This window comes from Notolepis coatsorum, assembly GCF_963971535.1.
Source record: "Notolepis coatsorum genome assembly, chromosome: 4".
NCBI lineage: Eukaryota > Metazoa > Chordata > Actinopteri > Aulopiformes > Paralepididae > Notolepis > Notolepis coatsorum.
In genome coordinates, this window is record NC_140168.1 from 91,238,138 (window position 1) to 91,254,750 (window position 16,613).

The 16,613-nt window shown below is 42.3% G+C and overlaps 1 protein-coding gene across 1 annotated transcript in view; it reads left to right on the top strand.

Annotated features, from left to right (window-relative positions):
• Positions 1 to 14,971, top strand: part of nup42 (nucleoporin 42) — a 30,260-nt gene extending 15,289 nt beyond the window's left edge. Inside the window, 4 exon segments of the mRNA XM_084312706.1 lie at positions 4,396 to 4,482; positions 10,101 to 10,182; positions 14,280 to 14,437; positions 14,439 to 14,971. Coding sequence (XP_084168832.1) covers positions 4,396 to 4,482; positions 10,101 to 10,182; positions 14,280 to 14,437; positions 14,439 to 14,759 — 648 coding nt within the window. The 3' untranslated portion in view covers positions 14,760 to 14,971.
• Positions 14,972 to 16,613: the final 1,642 nt, after the last annotated feature.

The window sequence follows — 16,613 nt, forward strand, 5'->3', positions numbered from 1 at the left end:
GGTGCCAACCTGCTCGTCGGGAGCAATTAGGGGTTAATTATCTTGCTCATGGACACTTCGACACGCTGCCGGGGAGGAGCGGGAATCGAACCGGGAACCTCCGGATTACCAGACAACTGCTCTAACTCCCGAGCAACTGTCGCCTCTCGGTCATCTAATTAGCACATGCAGGGCTGTATGCAAGTGCACAGCTGAGCCTTTACAGATATATTTCTTGCACCTGCAGCACACCGTATGTGTTATACACTCATCAACAGTGCCACCCCCTTGGGTCAGACCCGGTCACAGGCAGTGCACTCCCCCTTTGGTCAGACCCGGTCACAGGCAGTGCACTCCCCCTTTGGCAGGGCTGTACGTTAACTTTTTTTGCACATAGCACTGGTGCTACAGAGGTTGATCGTTTTGTAGCACAGGCCAAAATCTTGTAGCACAAGTATAAAATGTGTTATATTTGTAACAGTCACAAATGTGCCTATTGTATTTGTGTTATTTAGTTGCAGTGCCATGTTTGGCTGTCATTTTATGCTGACAAGTTGACGTCACACAGCCAGACACGTTACGTGTAAGGAATTATGGGATTTGGTGTTGGGTGTATGGACTCTACTAGGGGTGGGAATCACCAGTTTCATCACGATACGATACGATATAGATTCTTTGGACAACAATACGATATTTGCTGATATATGCCACGATATGATACGATGCAGGTGCCTCCAATCGATATGAGACGATATCATAACATAAGCCCATTTAACACAATCAGTAACATTTAGATCAACTCAAAAAAGGCAACGGAAATATCATTTGACATTTTTATTTTTGACCTCTTCCAGACTTTTAAAGGAAAAACAATCTATTGTTTTTAATACACATAGACCTCCTGTTCACTGTAAAGTGCCACGTTTTGATATATTGAGCTTTAAACTTTAAGTTAAATGTTTTGGAACTCGCAACACGCAACCGTTTTATGTTGCATGATCATGAATACATTTATTTTGTATTGTATTTTTTATGTTTAAATATCAACATTATCTGTCCACCCTCAGTACATTTACTATCAATATAATATACTCGTCTGACTTCATGTGATCTTTCCAAACGCACACACACACACACACACACAGAGAATGGAGAATGTCTGCCCCCTCCTCCTCACTCTGCCCGTCTGCTGTTCTCTCTATATAAATATGGCTATGAACAGGTTGTTGTTAGCTCATGCTAACGTAACGTTCATTTCGGACTTTATGACGCGAGGATTGCAAAGCATGTTATATGCATTTGACCCGTTGCCGAATAAAACAGCAGGGATTTGTTTTGGGTCGCGACAACACTATCCACTAGCTCTGTTTCAATGTCCGCGTTCCAAACGCTGCTGAGACGAGTCCTGCTCACCTGCTGTGTTGTGAGCTGAGCCGAGCGGATATGAGTCACTGCTCGCAACTCGCGGGGATATTGTTCGCTAGGGATTATGGGATTTGGTGTTTGATATATGGAGTTTTACGCAGAAGGGACATTGTATTTAATCGCACAAGACTACAAGTACCAAGTGGATAGCGGGCCATCGCACCAGTGCTATTGAAGTCAATCCTTTCATCGCACAGACTGACGTCAGTGTCGCACGTGCGACATATATATCGCACTGTACAGCCCTGCCTTTGGTCAGACCCGGTCACAGGCAGTGCACTCCCCCTTGGGTCAGACCCGGTCACAGGCAGTGCACTCCCCCTTGGGTCAGACCCGGTCACAGGCAGTGCACTCCCCCTTGGGTCAGACCCGGTCACAGGCAGTGCACTCCCCCTTGGGTCAGACCCGGTCACAGGCAGTGCACTCCCCCTTGGGTCAGACCCGGTCACAGGCAGTGCACTCCCCCCTTGGGTCAGAGGTCACAGGCAGTGCACTCCCCCCTTGGGTCAGACCCGGTCACAGGCAGTGCACTCCGCCGGAGAAGACTACATGTCTCGTCATGTTTATGTCTGCTACTGCCACCTACTGCTTTGGCATTGTACTACGTGTATATACATCAGTGTGCTCACGAGGCAAAAACAATGTCTAACTTGCCTGCCATTACGTTGCGTTCTGAAAAGCAAAAACTGACCCTGACAAAAAAACGAAAACTGGCCATTAGTGTAACCGCAGCCTTAGACAGAACTGCAATCTGTTAATAACATTTTCATTCATTCAATCAAAAAAAATTGTATTAACAGATTGCAGAATGGGTACAATACACACAATTGTTAACACTTTGAATGCCCAGCAGGGGGCGCACATTTAGTGCTTGAATGCCCAGCACCACGTCAATGTTAACGTTAATATCGCCTAATCTATGTTTTAAATTATGGCTATGTGTCTAATCTGCCCGTCGCATTATCAATGACCCATTTCCAGTCAACATTGTCGAAGCGGATTGTTTTTTTATCGGTTCATTTCCGTTTTATATCATTTTGAAAAGCCCTCGTCTTCAAAAAGAAAAGAAAAAATCCCTGCTAAACGCTGATGTACTGTAATATTCTAGAACGTTGTCATTGTTCGGCCTATTTATGAATCGTTTTCAAATAAACGCTAGATTATCGATAGTATTTGTGTTCATATGCACGCTGAATTGCAGGATGAATTACCATCTGGGAGACGATAGGGGGCGCTTTTTTCACATCTGAGCGCCGGGGGTGGCTGATTTACCAATGGTAGACTCGGTTGATGAAATATGAATTCAGATCGCTAATAAAAAAAATGAGAAAAAAACGAATATTCTCGTTATGGGCATTCAACCCGCGGGGGGTAAACCCGAGAAAACTCGGGTTGGGCATCCAAAGTGTTAAGGGGATGCAGACCAGAGAAAGACTTTCGTCTTGTTTACATCAGGGTCCCCCATTTTCAATTCATAATGAATTGTAAGTAAGGGTGCAATTAGCACCGTGCAATCCATTCTGTGGATCTAGCCCCTAGGTGTTACCATGACTGGAGGTAATGTGGCTAGTAGGCATTTAAGTTTAAGATATTCATTTATTGATCCCCTTGGGGAAATTTAAGCAGCATGGGAGAGGGGTACAGGTAGTAGAAGACATGATACAGGTCATACAATTATAATACAGTGGAGAAGTAAAAATTAAGATAGAAGAGTAGTAGTAAAATTTGTAGTAAAAATAGCAACATTTTAATTACTGCCGGCAATGCTCAGCAATGATATTGATGTAATTAGTAATAAATGTAATAAAAAAAATATATATATATTAGAGAAATAGGCGGAGCTAAGGGATTGTGCAAATTGAAATGACGGAAAAACAACATACTGGCCACTTGCGGCACTGGATTGACTGAGTAGGACATAATGGCTCAATGACACGTTCTGATAGATAAAAATGTAGTTAGAAATCAATGATTGCAGCTTTAAGTAGAGTGTGTTGACTAGGGCTGTCACCCTTTTTGTATTGGTCCATATTACGAATAGAAGTTTGTTGATGGAAAATTTGATTAAACAGTTTCAATAGACCTGTTCGCCATGCTAGCGATATAAACAATCAATCCATGCCAAAGCTAGATATGTAAAAGGTGAAAGACTCACTCACAGCCATGCTGATTTGGCTAAATGACACCCAGCCGTTTTCGTTTGAAACAACATTTAGTCAGGGGAGTGTCATGGTTTCTCCATAGAGCCCCGTTGTACTTCTTTCAGCGCAGCAGCTCGCGCAGGTCCGAGGCAACTTAGGCACGTGACTCAGGTGGTATTGCTGATTGGTTTATGTTTGTAAACAGCGAACAGGTCTATACGTCCCCCTAAATGACACAGGATGGTATTCACTAATCAGTCACATCCCCTGTATGAGTTTGTCTGCACAATAACATGAACAGGTTTATCTTTTTTGGGACCAAGTGAAGTGACTGCTCTAATACAATTTAAAACTGTGAAGGCAGTTGAATGTAGGGCTGGGCGATATGGCCTAACAATATAATCTCTGATTTTTTCATACCACATCCGATTTACGATTTTTATCGATTATTTTCTCTTAAAAACTAGAAATGCCAAGGAAATCATTCAAATAAGCTTTGTTTTTATTTGACACAAAAAAATATCAAACCAAGATGAATTTCCCTATTGGGATTGAAGTGCAAACCTGACTTATTTATATATAAAAGGTTACTCTTGATCAAACAAAGATGAATGTGGGATTAATAGTGCAATAACTTGCTTTTTCACCAAACTTCACTTAAAACAAATAAAAGGTGCCTCTTGATCATCAAACAAGAATCAATTTACCTATTGGGATTAATAAAGTGCAAATGTTGTTTCACCAAACATCACTTTTTGTAAAATAAAAGGTGACTCTTGAAGACTTTTTTTTTTTTTTTTTTTTTTTTTTTTTTTTTAATGATTGTCTTTCTCCCTCTGCTTCATTGAAGGTTAATGGTGTCAATCAGCTGCTCAGCCAATGGAGAAGCAGAGTCCAGGAGCTGAGGGCAATGAATGCAAACACCCGTGTTGCTTTGGTGAGACACACACACACTCTCGCTCTCTCACTCCCACACACACCCACTCACTCTCTCACACACACACACAGGGCTGAACGTTTTTTTTTTTTTTTTTTTTTTTTTTTTTTATTATTTCACGTCACAAATAGATTAATACAGTCCGTATTATTAAGTGATGTTGCGTTTCCTTTTCAAATGTAGCCAAGAGTAAAGACCCTAACCCTCTCAAAACAGTAGTCAAAGTGTATATTTTCATTACTACGTTTGTTTACCAATGATTTTAAATGTTATTAGCGAAATATGAGTTTATAAAAATCTCTGCTCATCGCAGCGGAAAACGGACGATTTAGACACGAGAAGAACTACTACTACTAACCTACACTGTAGCACTCAACACTTTGATGAACAGTGTTACTCAGCTGATAGAGTTGTGCCCTTCCTGATGACTTATCGTACAGTGTTACTCAGCTGATAGATTTGTGCCCTTCCTGATGACTTATCGTACAGTGTTACTCAGCTGATAGATTTGTGTCCTTCCTGATGACTTATCGTACAGTGTTACTCAGCTGATAGATTTGTGTCCTTCCTGATGACTTATCGTACAGTGTTACTCATTTGTGCCCTTCCTGATGACTTATCGTACAGTGTTACTCAGCTGATAGAGTTGTGCCCTTCCTGATGACTTATCGTACAGTGTTACTCAGCTGATAGAGTTGTGCCCTTCCTGATGACTTATCGTACAGTGTTACTCAGCTGATAGAGTTGTGCCCTTCCTGATGACTTATCGTACAGAACTTGTAAGTCGCTTTGGATAAAAGCGTCGGCTAAATGACTAAATGTAAAATGTAAGAAGAAGCACTCATGAAATCGTTGTAGTCCTAAGAAAGAGGAGACCCAGGGCTTTCGATGGACGTATACATTTAATAAAACTACACTACCCAGCTGGCCCGATCCATAGATGGATGACTTATAATAAGGTACTAATAAGGTAATTTATAGGCCTGGTATTCTATATTCATATTTCAAATAGCATGTGTCTGGATGGCAGAATTCAGTACTGTATCACTATCTACAAAAAAACCTGTAAATCATCTGCCCTTTGTTCATTTGCTTAGTTTTGTAGTACACTTGATCTCAAGAAGGTGCTGAATGAGCTCAGTGGTGATTATTCACGTCAATGTTAGCATGGTGTTATTCACTGTCAAAAAACTAATAATAATTTATATTCTCCTTTTGGTTTGTACAATTTACTCAAGCATAGTAACAGACACAATGTTTCTGACACTGGGAATACATAGATGTCCCTAGATACCAAGAACATGCAAAAAACTGGAGAACAAGATAAGAGATGGAACTGCACATACTTTAGGTGGAGTTTGTTGCTGCCATCATGTGCAACTTACTATGTTTAGTTCCTGCATAAAGTTAGCTAGCAGTAGCTGTAAACAAAGAGTACTGACAACAAAGATGGTAATCTCGCTCACCAAAAACATCCAGAAAAACCACTGTATTGTCCAGGAATCAAAGCAGACGGGGCAAAGGTGACCAGCAGTCAGTTATCTCAACTCTGTCTTTGATTGAGTCGGGAGTCCGGGAGGGACGGATATAATTCCCCATTGTAAGCTCCAGTAATAGAGCGAGTTAGCTAGTAGTCCGTAAGTTAACTAACCACTCTCATCTTTAAGCAGTCATGTAGTCTAATAGAGGAAAGGCTTTGAAGTGCCTCAAGTCGACTCCAGTCCCACCTATACAGACATCACAAATGGCATTTTCTGAAGATTGCTAGGAGGCACCAAAAAACAAATGAGCAGTATTTGTAAGCCTAATTAACCCTTTGATCGCCGGGGTTAAATTCATAATTTACCATCCCTCGCCAGCCCTATTTAACATGGAGAAGTTCCCCTTCTTTGCAGGGCTATAACTTTTTAAATTTTATTGCTAAATTGACATTACCATGGCCCATTCAAAGTCCTATATCTATTGTTCAGGGTGTAGCAACGTTATACTTTTTCATTCACATATTCATACTAAAATACGGTCTAAAGTACAAGTATGTTTTTATCGTTTTCTGCAGCTTTCTCCAGAACGTGATTTATAGCTCCAAATGCATTATATTGATGATTAAATACAGTTTGATAGCAATCGGCGCAAGATAAAAAATGTCAACTGGACGTGGTTCTAGAAGTTACTACGTATCATCTGATGTTGACCGGATGGGCAGGGGGTCGTTTATAATTCCGTGGGCAACGTTATATCATTCATCTAGTGTGGGTGATATGATCATTGGAGCAGTTAGTATAGAAGACATTACAAAATAACGCTGAAACTCACCGTAGCTTCCTCACGCAGTTGGGAGATGAGCGTGGAACAGAATTTTTTCTATTATGGGATATAGAAATACCCGATCCATTTCCAGGTTGTATAATAGTATATACGTCCAAATCATGTTGTTTATCGAGTTATTGGCAACGGATCGATATCCATTGTGTCGAGCTCGAGTCCCGGGACCTATAGCGAGTGATCGGACCAAATTGAAATGAGCACCATTGTCACTTCCCTGTTTATGCCCTGGGCGATCTGCCGATCGGCCACCAGATGGCGCTCTTGAACCGTTAGAGAGTTGACAGGGGTTCACCAGTACATATAATGTCTCCGGGGGAGAAATATGATTTCGATCACAGATTTTTGAAATATTGATATCAATGACGCTGTACAGCGTCATCGGCAGAATAAGCATGGCGGGGAATGACGCTGAAAAGCGTCAACGGCGATTAAAGGGTTAAATAACCAAATAAAACATTGTGTTTTAGGGAAGATTTTATATATGCCAGATGCATTATTCAACCCAGTTAAATTTTTGGCATTACAAAACAAATAAAAAGTTAGGCGCAGTAAGGGGTAAGCTGACGATAGGGGGTGCTGTTGCCTTTAAAAAATATTGTGCCGTGGCCGGGTAGCGCAGCGGACTAAGCGTCTGTCTACCACCACAGAGCCAGTGGGATCGAATCCGGCTGTGGTGCCTCCGGCTTGGCTGACCGTCCATACTAACACAATTGGCAGTTTTAGCGGGTGGGAAGCCGGCGTGGGTGGGTCCTGGTCGTTGTAAACAGCGACTCCTACAGTTCGGTCGGGGCGCCTGCACAGCAAGGGAAGGATCTAGGAGAGGTAGTGTGACCTTCCACACGTTACACCCTCTCAGTGAGAGTCCACGCTGCCAGGTGAAAAGAAGCGGTGGGCTGGCTACACATGTGCCGGAGGAAGCATGTGATAGTCTCCACCCTCCCAGACCGACGGTAGGGGGTAGAGTGCGCAACGACCAGGAAGGGGATTGGGAATTGGCATAACGACTACATTGGGATGGGAGAAAACGGAGGAAAAAGGAGGGGGGAAAAGATAATTAAAAAAAATAATAATATTGTGCCTCCTGAGATTTGGATATAATATGTGACTCGACGTGACCAAACCCGATTTGATCCGGTGAGAAACAAGTGCCAGAAAAGGAACAATTGTCTTGCTCTTCAGAAAATCGAAATCTGTTTTTTTTTTTTACATCTTTGAAATGTCAATAATGTGTTCTCTTATTTGCCCTTATTTGCAAACTTAAATACAACTTGTAAATGAGGTAATTATTGTTATATAGTTCGACAGTATTGTCTCTCAATACTGTGGAAAAACTACAGGCGAGGGCATTTACGGTGTGGGTCTGTCAGCTTAACAGGTACTTAAGAGGTGTTGAAACACACACAGCCAAACGCTCTCCTTTCTTAGCAGGGAGAAGAACAATGTTTATACATTTTATCTTAATGTTATAAGTTATAGCAACGCAACAAACGCAGTGTCCTGTCCATATAAAAAAGATTAAAAAAAAACGCGAGTCCGCGCGGGTGTATTGTCATTAAATTAAACAACATTAAAACACATTTAGAATGTCACGAATTTGATGAGCGAACGAATTTCATTCGAGTGAATTTATTGCAACCTAATGGTATAAGAAGTAAATTCATTCAATAGGGAAACTCAAAGAAAATAACAAACAACTTATTATCATTATAGGACGCGTTGGTTGTTGTTGTAGACGAACGCGCGCTGGCAATTCATTTGATGACGAGACAAACGTCTTTCTGGGTCTGCATCCCCTTAACAATTGTGTGTATTTCGCTGTACTGTATTATTGCAACTTGGCTTGAATCCGCAGCAATAAGCCAGATAAACAAAATTGTATTAACGCGCCTCGTTAAATCCTCCGCTGTTTCCTCTCTCTCAGTGCTCCACTGTCCGGCTGGCTGCTCTGCCTGTCTGTCTGGCTACTCTGATCCAATCACATTCAGCGTTTCTCCCCCCCCCCACCCACAGTCTGCGAATCAGAGCAGAGTAGGGCGGGTTTTCACGGAATGGAAACAGTCTCTTTGCTTGTGAAGAGTGGCAGAAACGCAGCTACGAAACAAAACAGTTATTTTGATGCAGCCTTTCCTTGCTGGTGTTTGTGAGGTTTAGTGAGTTAACAGAAGGTTAACCTTTCACTACCACACTACAGAAGGTTAACCCTTTCACTGCCACACTACAGAAGGTTAACCCTTTCACTGCCACACTACAGAAGGTTAACCTTTCACTACCACACTACAGAAGGTTAACCCTTTCACTGCCACACTACAGAAGGTTAACTTGATTGATTGATTGAAAACTTTATTAACAGATTGCAGAATGGGTACAATACAGTACAGCTCAATACACACAATTGTTAAGGGGATGCAGACCAGAGAAAGACTTTCATCTTGTTTACATCAGGATCCCCCATTTTCAATTCATCATAGAAAATAATGTTATGAATGCCCGAAAACATTTGTGATGTCACAGTATGATGTCATAATCAAACATTCTAGAACATTTGTGTATCTATTCAACAATTCTCTCACAGCTACAGAAGGTTAACCCTTTCACTGCCACACTACAGAAGGTTAACCTTTAAATCTAAACATCTAAATGCTTATTGATGTAGCCTTTCCTTCAGCCAATACCTTGACCCCCAACATTACATGGCTTATGTGAGGCTTCCAACAAACCTTTCACTACCACACTACAGACGGTTAACCCTTTCACTACCACACTACAGAAGGTTAACCTTTCCTTATAATACATTTACATTTAGTCATTTAGCTTTTAGACTTACAAGGCAAATACTTCAACTGCCACAACAACTTGCCACAAGACAAAGTCATTGCCATAACAAAAGAGCCTGATGCAAGGTGTTAATGTCCCCAGAGAGAGGGGGGCCATGGAATACAATGCATTCTGGGTAGGGTTGTAGTTGATTAAATCACAGGTGTGAACCTCTCCACAAGTTCGAAGACCATTCATCCTTGAATGCGTTTACTGATATCTCCATGATTCATAGGATGTAGCTTGAAAAATATCCCACCAAAATGTTCAAGTGATGGCTTATTTTTAAGGTATGAATCTGTACTTTCACAATATGTATAAAAAAAAAAAAAAAAATTGGACCTTACCTCAACAAGTCCCGCGCCCCCATGCCCAGTCACATATATTGCACTAGACTAAATTGCTATTTCAATTAAATAAGTTGTTCAGCTCCACTTTAAATACAGTGGACAAGATCTAATACTTTGTCTGCCTCTCAGCTTGCAGAATTAAACAACCCGGCACCTGAGCTATCGTCGGGTGGATTCGGAGCACCAGCAGCGTCCGGCTTTGGGACGGGAGGTAAGGATTAAGTGTTCTCTGTTCTCTCTCTAATCAGAAACAGTCGATGCGAGTAGTGTTGGTGGTTAGTAGGAGTTGTTTCCGTGGGTGAGTTGCATTTGAATGCCGTTTAGCATTCAGTGCACAGAGTTGCTAGATGTACAAAACGGGACCATTTAAATTGGGTTTTTCCATGCTGTGGCCATGCTGAAGGACAAAAAGAATGAAAAAAAATCTAGAAAAGCAATAGACATGAGAAATATTGCCTTTAGAAAGGCCTGGGATTAGTAAATGGGGCGTGTTCTATGTCATGTTCAATAAATATAGATAATACAACATTTTAATATGAATATAAAGTATGAATAAAAGTAAACAAATATGAATAAAAGTAGACAAAAGGAATGAATGGAAGCGGACATGCAGTAGCGGCTGCTGGATTCTTCTCCACTAGGGGCGCTATACCAAACATTTTGCAAACATGTACAAGGCACGCATTGGCGAATATTATCACTATTGCCATCGATCAATATATGATCACAGTCAGTCAAATGCAACCACGTTTCCAATAGCCCAACACAAACACGCACAGCTCTCTCTCTCTCTCTCTCTCTCTCTCTCTCTCTCTCTCTCTCTCTCTCTCTCTCTCTCTCTCTCTCTCTCTCTCTCTCTCTCTCTCTCTCTCTCTCAGATCGATTCAATAAGAAACACATATGTATATATTGTCATTTTAAACAAGTTACCATTCATTGTCTGAGTGGTTATGCTTCACCCGCGGCGAAATGAGAGAGAGAGAGAGAGAGAGAGAGAGAGAGAGAGAGAGAGAGAGAGAGAGAGAGAGAGAGAGAGAGAGAGAGAGAGAGAGAGAGAGAGAGAGAGAGAGAGAGAGAGAGAGAGAGAGAGAGAGAGAGAGAGAGAGAGAGAGAGAGAGAGAGAGAGAGAGAGAGAGAGAGAGAGAGAGAGAGAGAGAGAGAGAGAGAGAGAGAGAAGAGAGAGAGAGAGAGAGAGAGAGAGAGAGAGAGAGAGAGAGAGAGAGAGAGAGAGAGACCGAATTAACTCACTGTTTACGTGGTCCACTCACTGTTGTCCCGACTCCCCAGACTGTTGATGTATATCAAGCCGGAGGGCTTGATAAAGTGTATAATCCGCTGTTGATGATGTATATCCAGTCCACTGTCCAGACTGCCATATAGCTTGTTAGCAGTTAGCACCACACAACAAGTAGTTTGATTTCTTTGTCCATTTCCGCGTCGAACAGACTGCAAACTACCTGGCGTTCTATCGCCATGCTCTAAGACAAACTCTCAGTGATGGGCAAGCTACACTACAAGTTACTCTCGATTAAATATAGCTCAACTACAATGGAAGCTATCCCCAGATAAATGTAGCAAGCTACACTACAAGAATATGGCAAAAATAGCTAGCTACATCGGCACTACTTTTTTTTTTTTTTTTTTTTACTTCATGATCAAGTTTCCATCAAACAAATAGACAGGCAAAATAAATGCTCAGTTTGATTGTTTATTATAAAACTGAAACAAGCCCTCGGTCTGGCTTTTTGTGTCATCCTTTTAACATGAACTTGTATTATGTACAAAATCCAGGAAGGCAAGTTTAGCTGGGTGCAGCCTCTACAAAAGAAAAGAAAGAGACCATTTGGTTTGATCAGTTTTTATAGTATAGTTTGTTGATTACTTTTGATGCAGTAATGGTCTTTTTCTTTTCTATTCTATCTTTATGTATTATTTATCCCTAAACTCTGCATCTTCTGGCTGCCTGATACCCTCTCCTAGCTGAAACCTGCCCACTTTATCAACCAAAAACACACTTCTTCAATATCTGAATTTTAACTAATAATAACTGTCTTACTGCATTTTACTATTATGCTACCATGTCTATACTACCACCAACTATGCTAATATGTCTATACTACTACAGTACAGTATGTACTCAAGAGTATAACACTCAAGCTCGACACTGCTAGACAAACAATACTACTTATCCTTGGCTGCTAGATGTACCACTCACTCCTGCTGACTTGTTGTACACAATTTGTAAGTTGCTTTGAATGAAAGCGTCAGCTAAATGACCAAATGTATTTAAATATGTAACTCACAAAACATTCCATGGCCCCAAAATCATGTGGGGACCCCCCCTGGGGGTCCTGACCCACAGGTTGAGAACCACTGCTCTAGGTGATATTTTCCCTCTTAGTGTATGTACTATTTATGGTAGTTTGTTTTTTCTTTTATCCACCCCCATAATATTGTTCATTTTCTGCCTACAGTGAAACATGTTAGTTAAATCTGTTGACAAAAAGTGCACTGACTTGTGTGCTGTTTGGGAAAGCTTTTCATCAGCTTACCTGAATATATGTGTTCTCAAGTTAGTGCTGGGCGTGTGGGATGTTGAGAGAAGCTTCGTTTTTGGCGGACACAATAAACACATATGTTGTTGTTATTGACATCATCTTCATCAATGCCATCAGCCCTGGAAACATCGAATCCTTCTGCTATTTCGCGCGGACTAACGGTTCGTTCATTCATTCATGGTCTACTCTGTGTTTAGATTTTTTTTACTTCCTGGTTGGCCGAGCTGGAGTGGCATGTCCCGCCCTATCCTGCCTCTGATTGGCCTACCCAGAATGTTTTGGCCTAATCGTGAGTCGTCATACTCATATGTAAACCAACCAACCAATCATAGTGGGTTTTCTCCAATAGCATCCAGCTGCAGGACAGAAGAACACGACACTCTCAGGACCGAAGTCATTTTTTTTTTTTTTTTTCTGTTTCTCCGGATATGTAGCGTGTAGCGTTTTGCTGACGCTACGGCACTACTTGATTAGAAAACTAGCTGCGCTACAGAGATCACTACTTGATTCAAAAGTAGCGACGCTACCATCACGCTACTGAAAAATGTAGTTAAGCTATGTAGCGTCGCTACTTGTAGCTAGCTACTGCCCAACACTGCAAACTCTAACCTTAACCAACTTTGAAAGAGTGCCTAAGCTTAACCGTCGAAAGAACTTGCAGTCACGCTCTAAGACAAATAGCTGACAACAACAACTCACAACAACACAACTATCTCTACCTAGAAAACCTAAAATCGGAACAAAAAAAGTGGCGTCGGCCAATCAGAGAGCGTCTCCGCGAAATGCGGCTACGGAAAAAAAAACTGACGTCGGCCAATCAGAGAGCGTCTCCGCGAAATGCGGCTACAGAAATTCTTGACGCTGCTGCTTAGACCGCTTCAAATCGCGCCCAGATTCCAACATAATAGTCATATTTCAACGCACAACGCGTTACACACTGATTGGCTGCGACGGATACAGCGATCAAACAGTGACGCGCACTCAGAGCGCTATTTCGTCTAGCCCGGGCTGAGAAAAAAAAGAAAAAAAAAGTGAGTCACTTCCTGTTCAGGAAAACAAGTATTTTTTATTTTATATATTAACGTTATATTGTGCATTGGAAACACAAACATACTTAAAATGAGTAAATATTATTCATTTTAAACATGTTTATATTATTTATAGGGCTATAAAACAAAAAACTAAAAAATTATTTTTCTTGTTCTTCTCTCATATAACCAGGGCAGGGCCTGAGGGGGGGCGGCGCCCGAGCGCCCCTAGTGGCGAGCCGCCACTGCGGACATGACCGGTTAGCCTTCGGGAGTGGTGTTAGTTGGACAATGCCTAGGCTAACCGGTCATGTCCGCTTCCATTCATTGTGCTAAGCTAGGCTAACATGCAGCCAGATAGCTTTCTACTGAACGCAGAGAGGAAACTAGTATCCATCTTCAAAATGTTGGCGTGTTCCTTTAAGCACACATTTTGTGTGACCGAATCCAAGCCAAAGTTGTGATTTATTAATAAGTCGTCTCAATGTCAAAATCGGAGGTTTACTTGAACTTTCTCCAACTTCCTGTGAAAAGCTAAAACTGATTTAAAAATAAAAAAGATTTTTATCATTACCCAAAATATGATTGCGGTATGTATCATTTTCTAGGTCTGTTTTTTTCTATCATATTCTTTTAAACAATTGTACAAAGGAATCTAGGATAAAAGTCGAGTAACATTGTGCTACATGGGGCCCAATGTGTCTGTGGTTGTGTCCCTGCAGGCTTTGCGGCTACCGCACCAGCTCAGGCTATGGGCTTCAGTTTTGCTGCTCCGGGTGCCGGGTTCGGTGCCGCTCCCCTCGTCTCCGCGGGCTTCGGCAGCGGCGCGGTGGCTCCTCCCACGCAGCCTCCCTCTGGGTTCGGCACGGCCTCCGCCGCCCGCCCCCTCCGCGTCCGGCTTCTCCTTCGCCCCGCCAGCGCCGGCCGACAACAAGACCCCGGCCGCCGCCTCCGGGTTCGGCTTTGGTAGCGGGTTCGGGTCCGGAGCAGCCCCCGCCGGAGGAGGCGGGGGTGCGTTCGGACAGGCGAGCGGAGGGTTCGGGTCGAGCGGGGCCAGTGGGTCTGCTGGGGGGGCCTCGGACAACCTCTTCACCCACCAGAGTGAGCTGACGGCAGAGGAACTGAGTCAGTTTGGAGCGCAGAGGTTCACCCTGGGACAGATTCCTCTCAAACCACCCCCATCTGACATGCTGATGGTCTAAGGGCTCATTCTCATCTAATAATAATAATAACTTTTACTATAACTATTTGTATAGCACCGTTCATACAGGGGATTGCAGTTCAAAGTGCTTTCCATCAGTAAGAAATAAGACATACACTCAGTGTAAAACAAGCCGCAAGAGCAAAGCATAAAGTGGGATAAAATAATGCAGATATATTAATCAAATCATGTCAGAACCTCATAATCATACAATGCGGGGGGGGGGGGGGGGGGGGGGCGCAAGTTTCCCCAATGGGTGTAGTTGCATTAGGCTCAGGCAGTTGTCACCGCATCACAGAGGAAGACGAGAGGGGGGGGGGGGGGGGGATTAAAAAACTCACAGTATGATGTCACACAAATGGCCCATCAACACCAGCGCACCAACCAGCGGCAAGGTGCTGCATTATTTGATTAGATGAGAATGAGCCCTAACTGAGGGCCACCCAGAGACCAAAAGGATTCCAGATCTGATCTGCTTTGGTGTATTTTATTTATATTTCAGAGTGATTTTGAAATAACTTGATCAAGGAACAAAGATGTTGACATAAGACCTAAGACATTAACATGTACTTGCTACATTTGTAAGATTTGCCATTTCTTGAACTGTTGCGAGTCATACATTGCAATATTTCCAACTTGAATAAAGTATTTTATTACATTTGTGTCATGCATTTATGGTGCATTCCATTGTTGTGGGAACTAGGATAAATCAGACGTACTATGAGGAAAAGTGCAATGGAACAGCCCTTGAAGTCCAAGTGGGATATTAGGAGTTGGTCTATTGCTGCATTCGATTAACTATGTTGTTATTAGCTGTTTTAAGAATACATTTGTAAGTGTATATTAGCTATATGTGTAATATATATGTGTAAATTTACTATGTGCGTTGTAGTTCATGCAAAACAAGTTGTAAGAAAGAATTGCCAAAAATGGCTTTTCCAAATTCCAACTTCCAAGCAAGCAACATATCAACTGTAAACATTGTTTTAATCTTTAGAAGACAATTGAAGCGGCGGCTACGTGGCGTAGTGGGCAAGGCGCTCGCCACGAATGACGGAGACGCTGGGCTTGCCTGTTCGAGCCCAGCGCTCCACATTGCTTTCAGTTTAGCTGGTCGTTCATACTAATACACATTGGCCGTATTAGGGGGTGGGAAACTGATGGGTGGGGATCGGCGTTGTGGACAGCGACTCCTACAGGTCGGTTGGTGCGCCTGCGCAGTAGAATCAGGAAGTGTCGGGGGCAGCGTGAGCCTCCCACGCGTTACTCCTCGCCACTGAGAGATCGAGCTGCGCAGGTGAAAAGATGCGACTGCTGTTACCTCAAGTACCGGAGGGGACTTGTGCTATGTATGACTTAGTCCACATTGCAGCCGGCTTGTGGGAGGCAAGAAACAGCGTTCGTGACAGGGGAGGGTTGAATTGGATGATACGAAATTGGGATGGGAGAAAATATAGAAAATGGGAGAAAAAGTGGATAAAAAAAAAAGAAGACAATTGAAGCTATGTTCTTATAAATACCAGTATGTAGCCTAATGTTTCTAAGCATATAATTGTGTTCAGAAAACAGCCACACGAACACCTGTTTCCAGGGTCATGTTATCCCTTAGATCAGGGGTCAGCAACCTTTTTGACATGGAGTGCCTGTTTGAAATATAGTTGTAACTAGTGTGCCTCAACAATATTCCATGCATCGTAATATTTCTTTCTCATAATCGGGTCTTTTTAACACTTTGATCGCCATGGTTAAATTCATAATTTACCATCCCTCGCCATCTCTATTTGTCTATGGAGAAGTTCCCCTTCTTTGCAGGGCTATAACTTTTTAAATTGTATTGCTAAAGTGACATTATTAT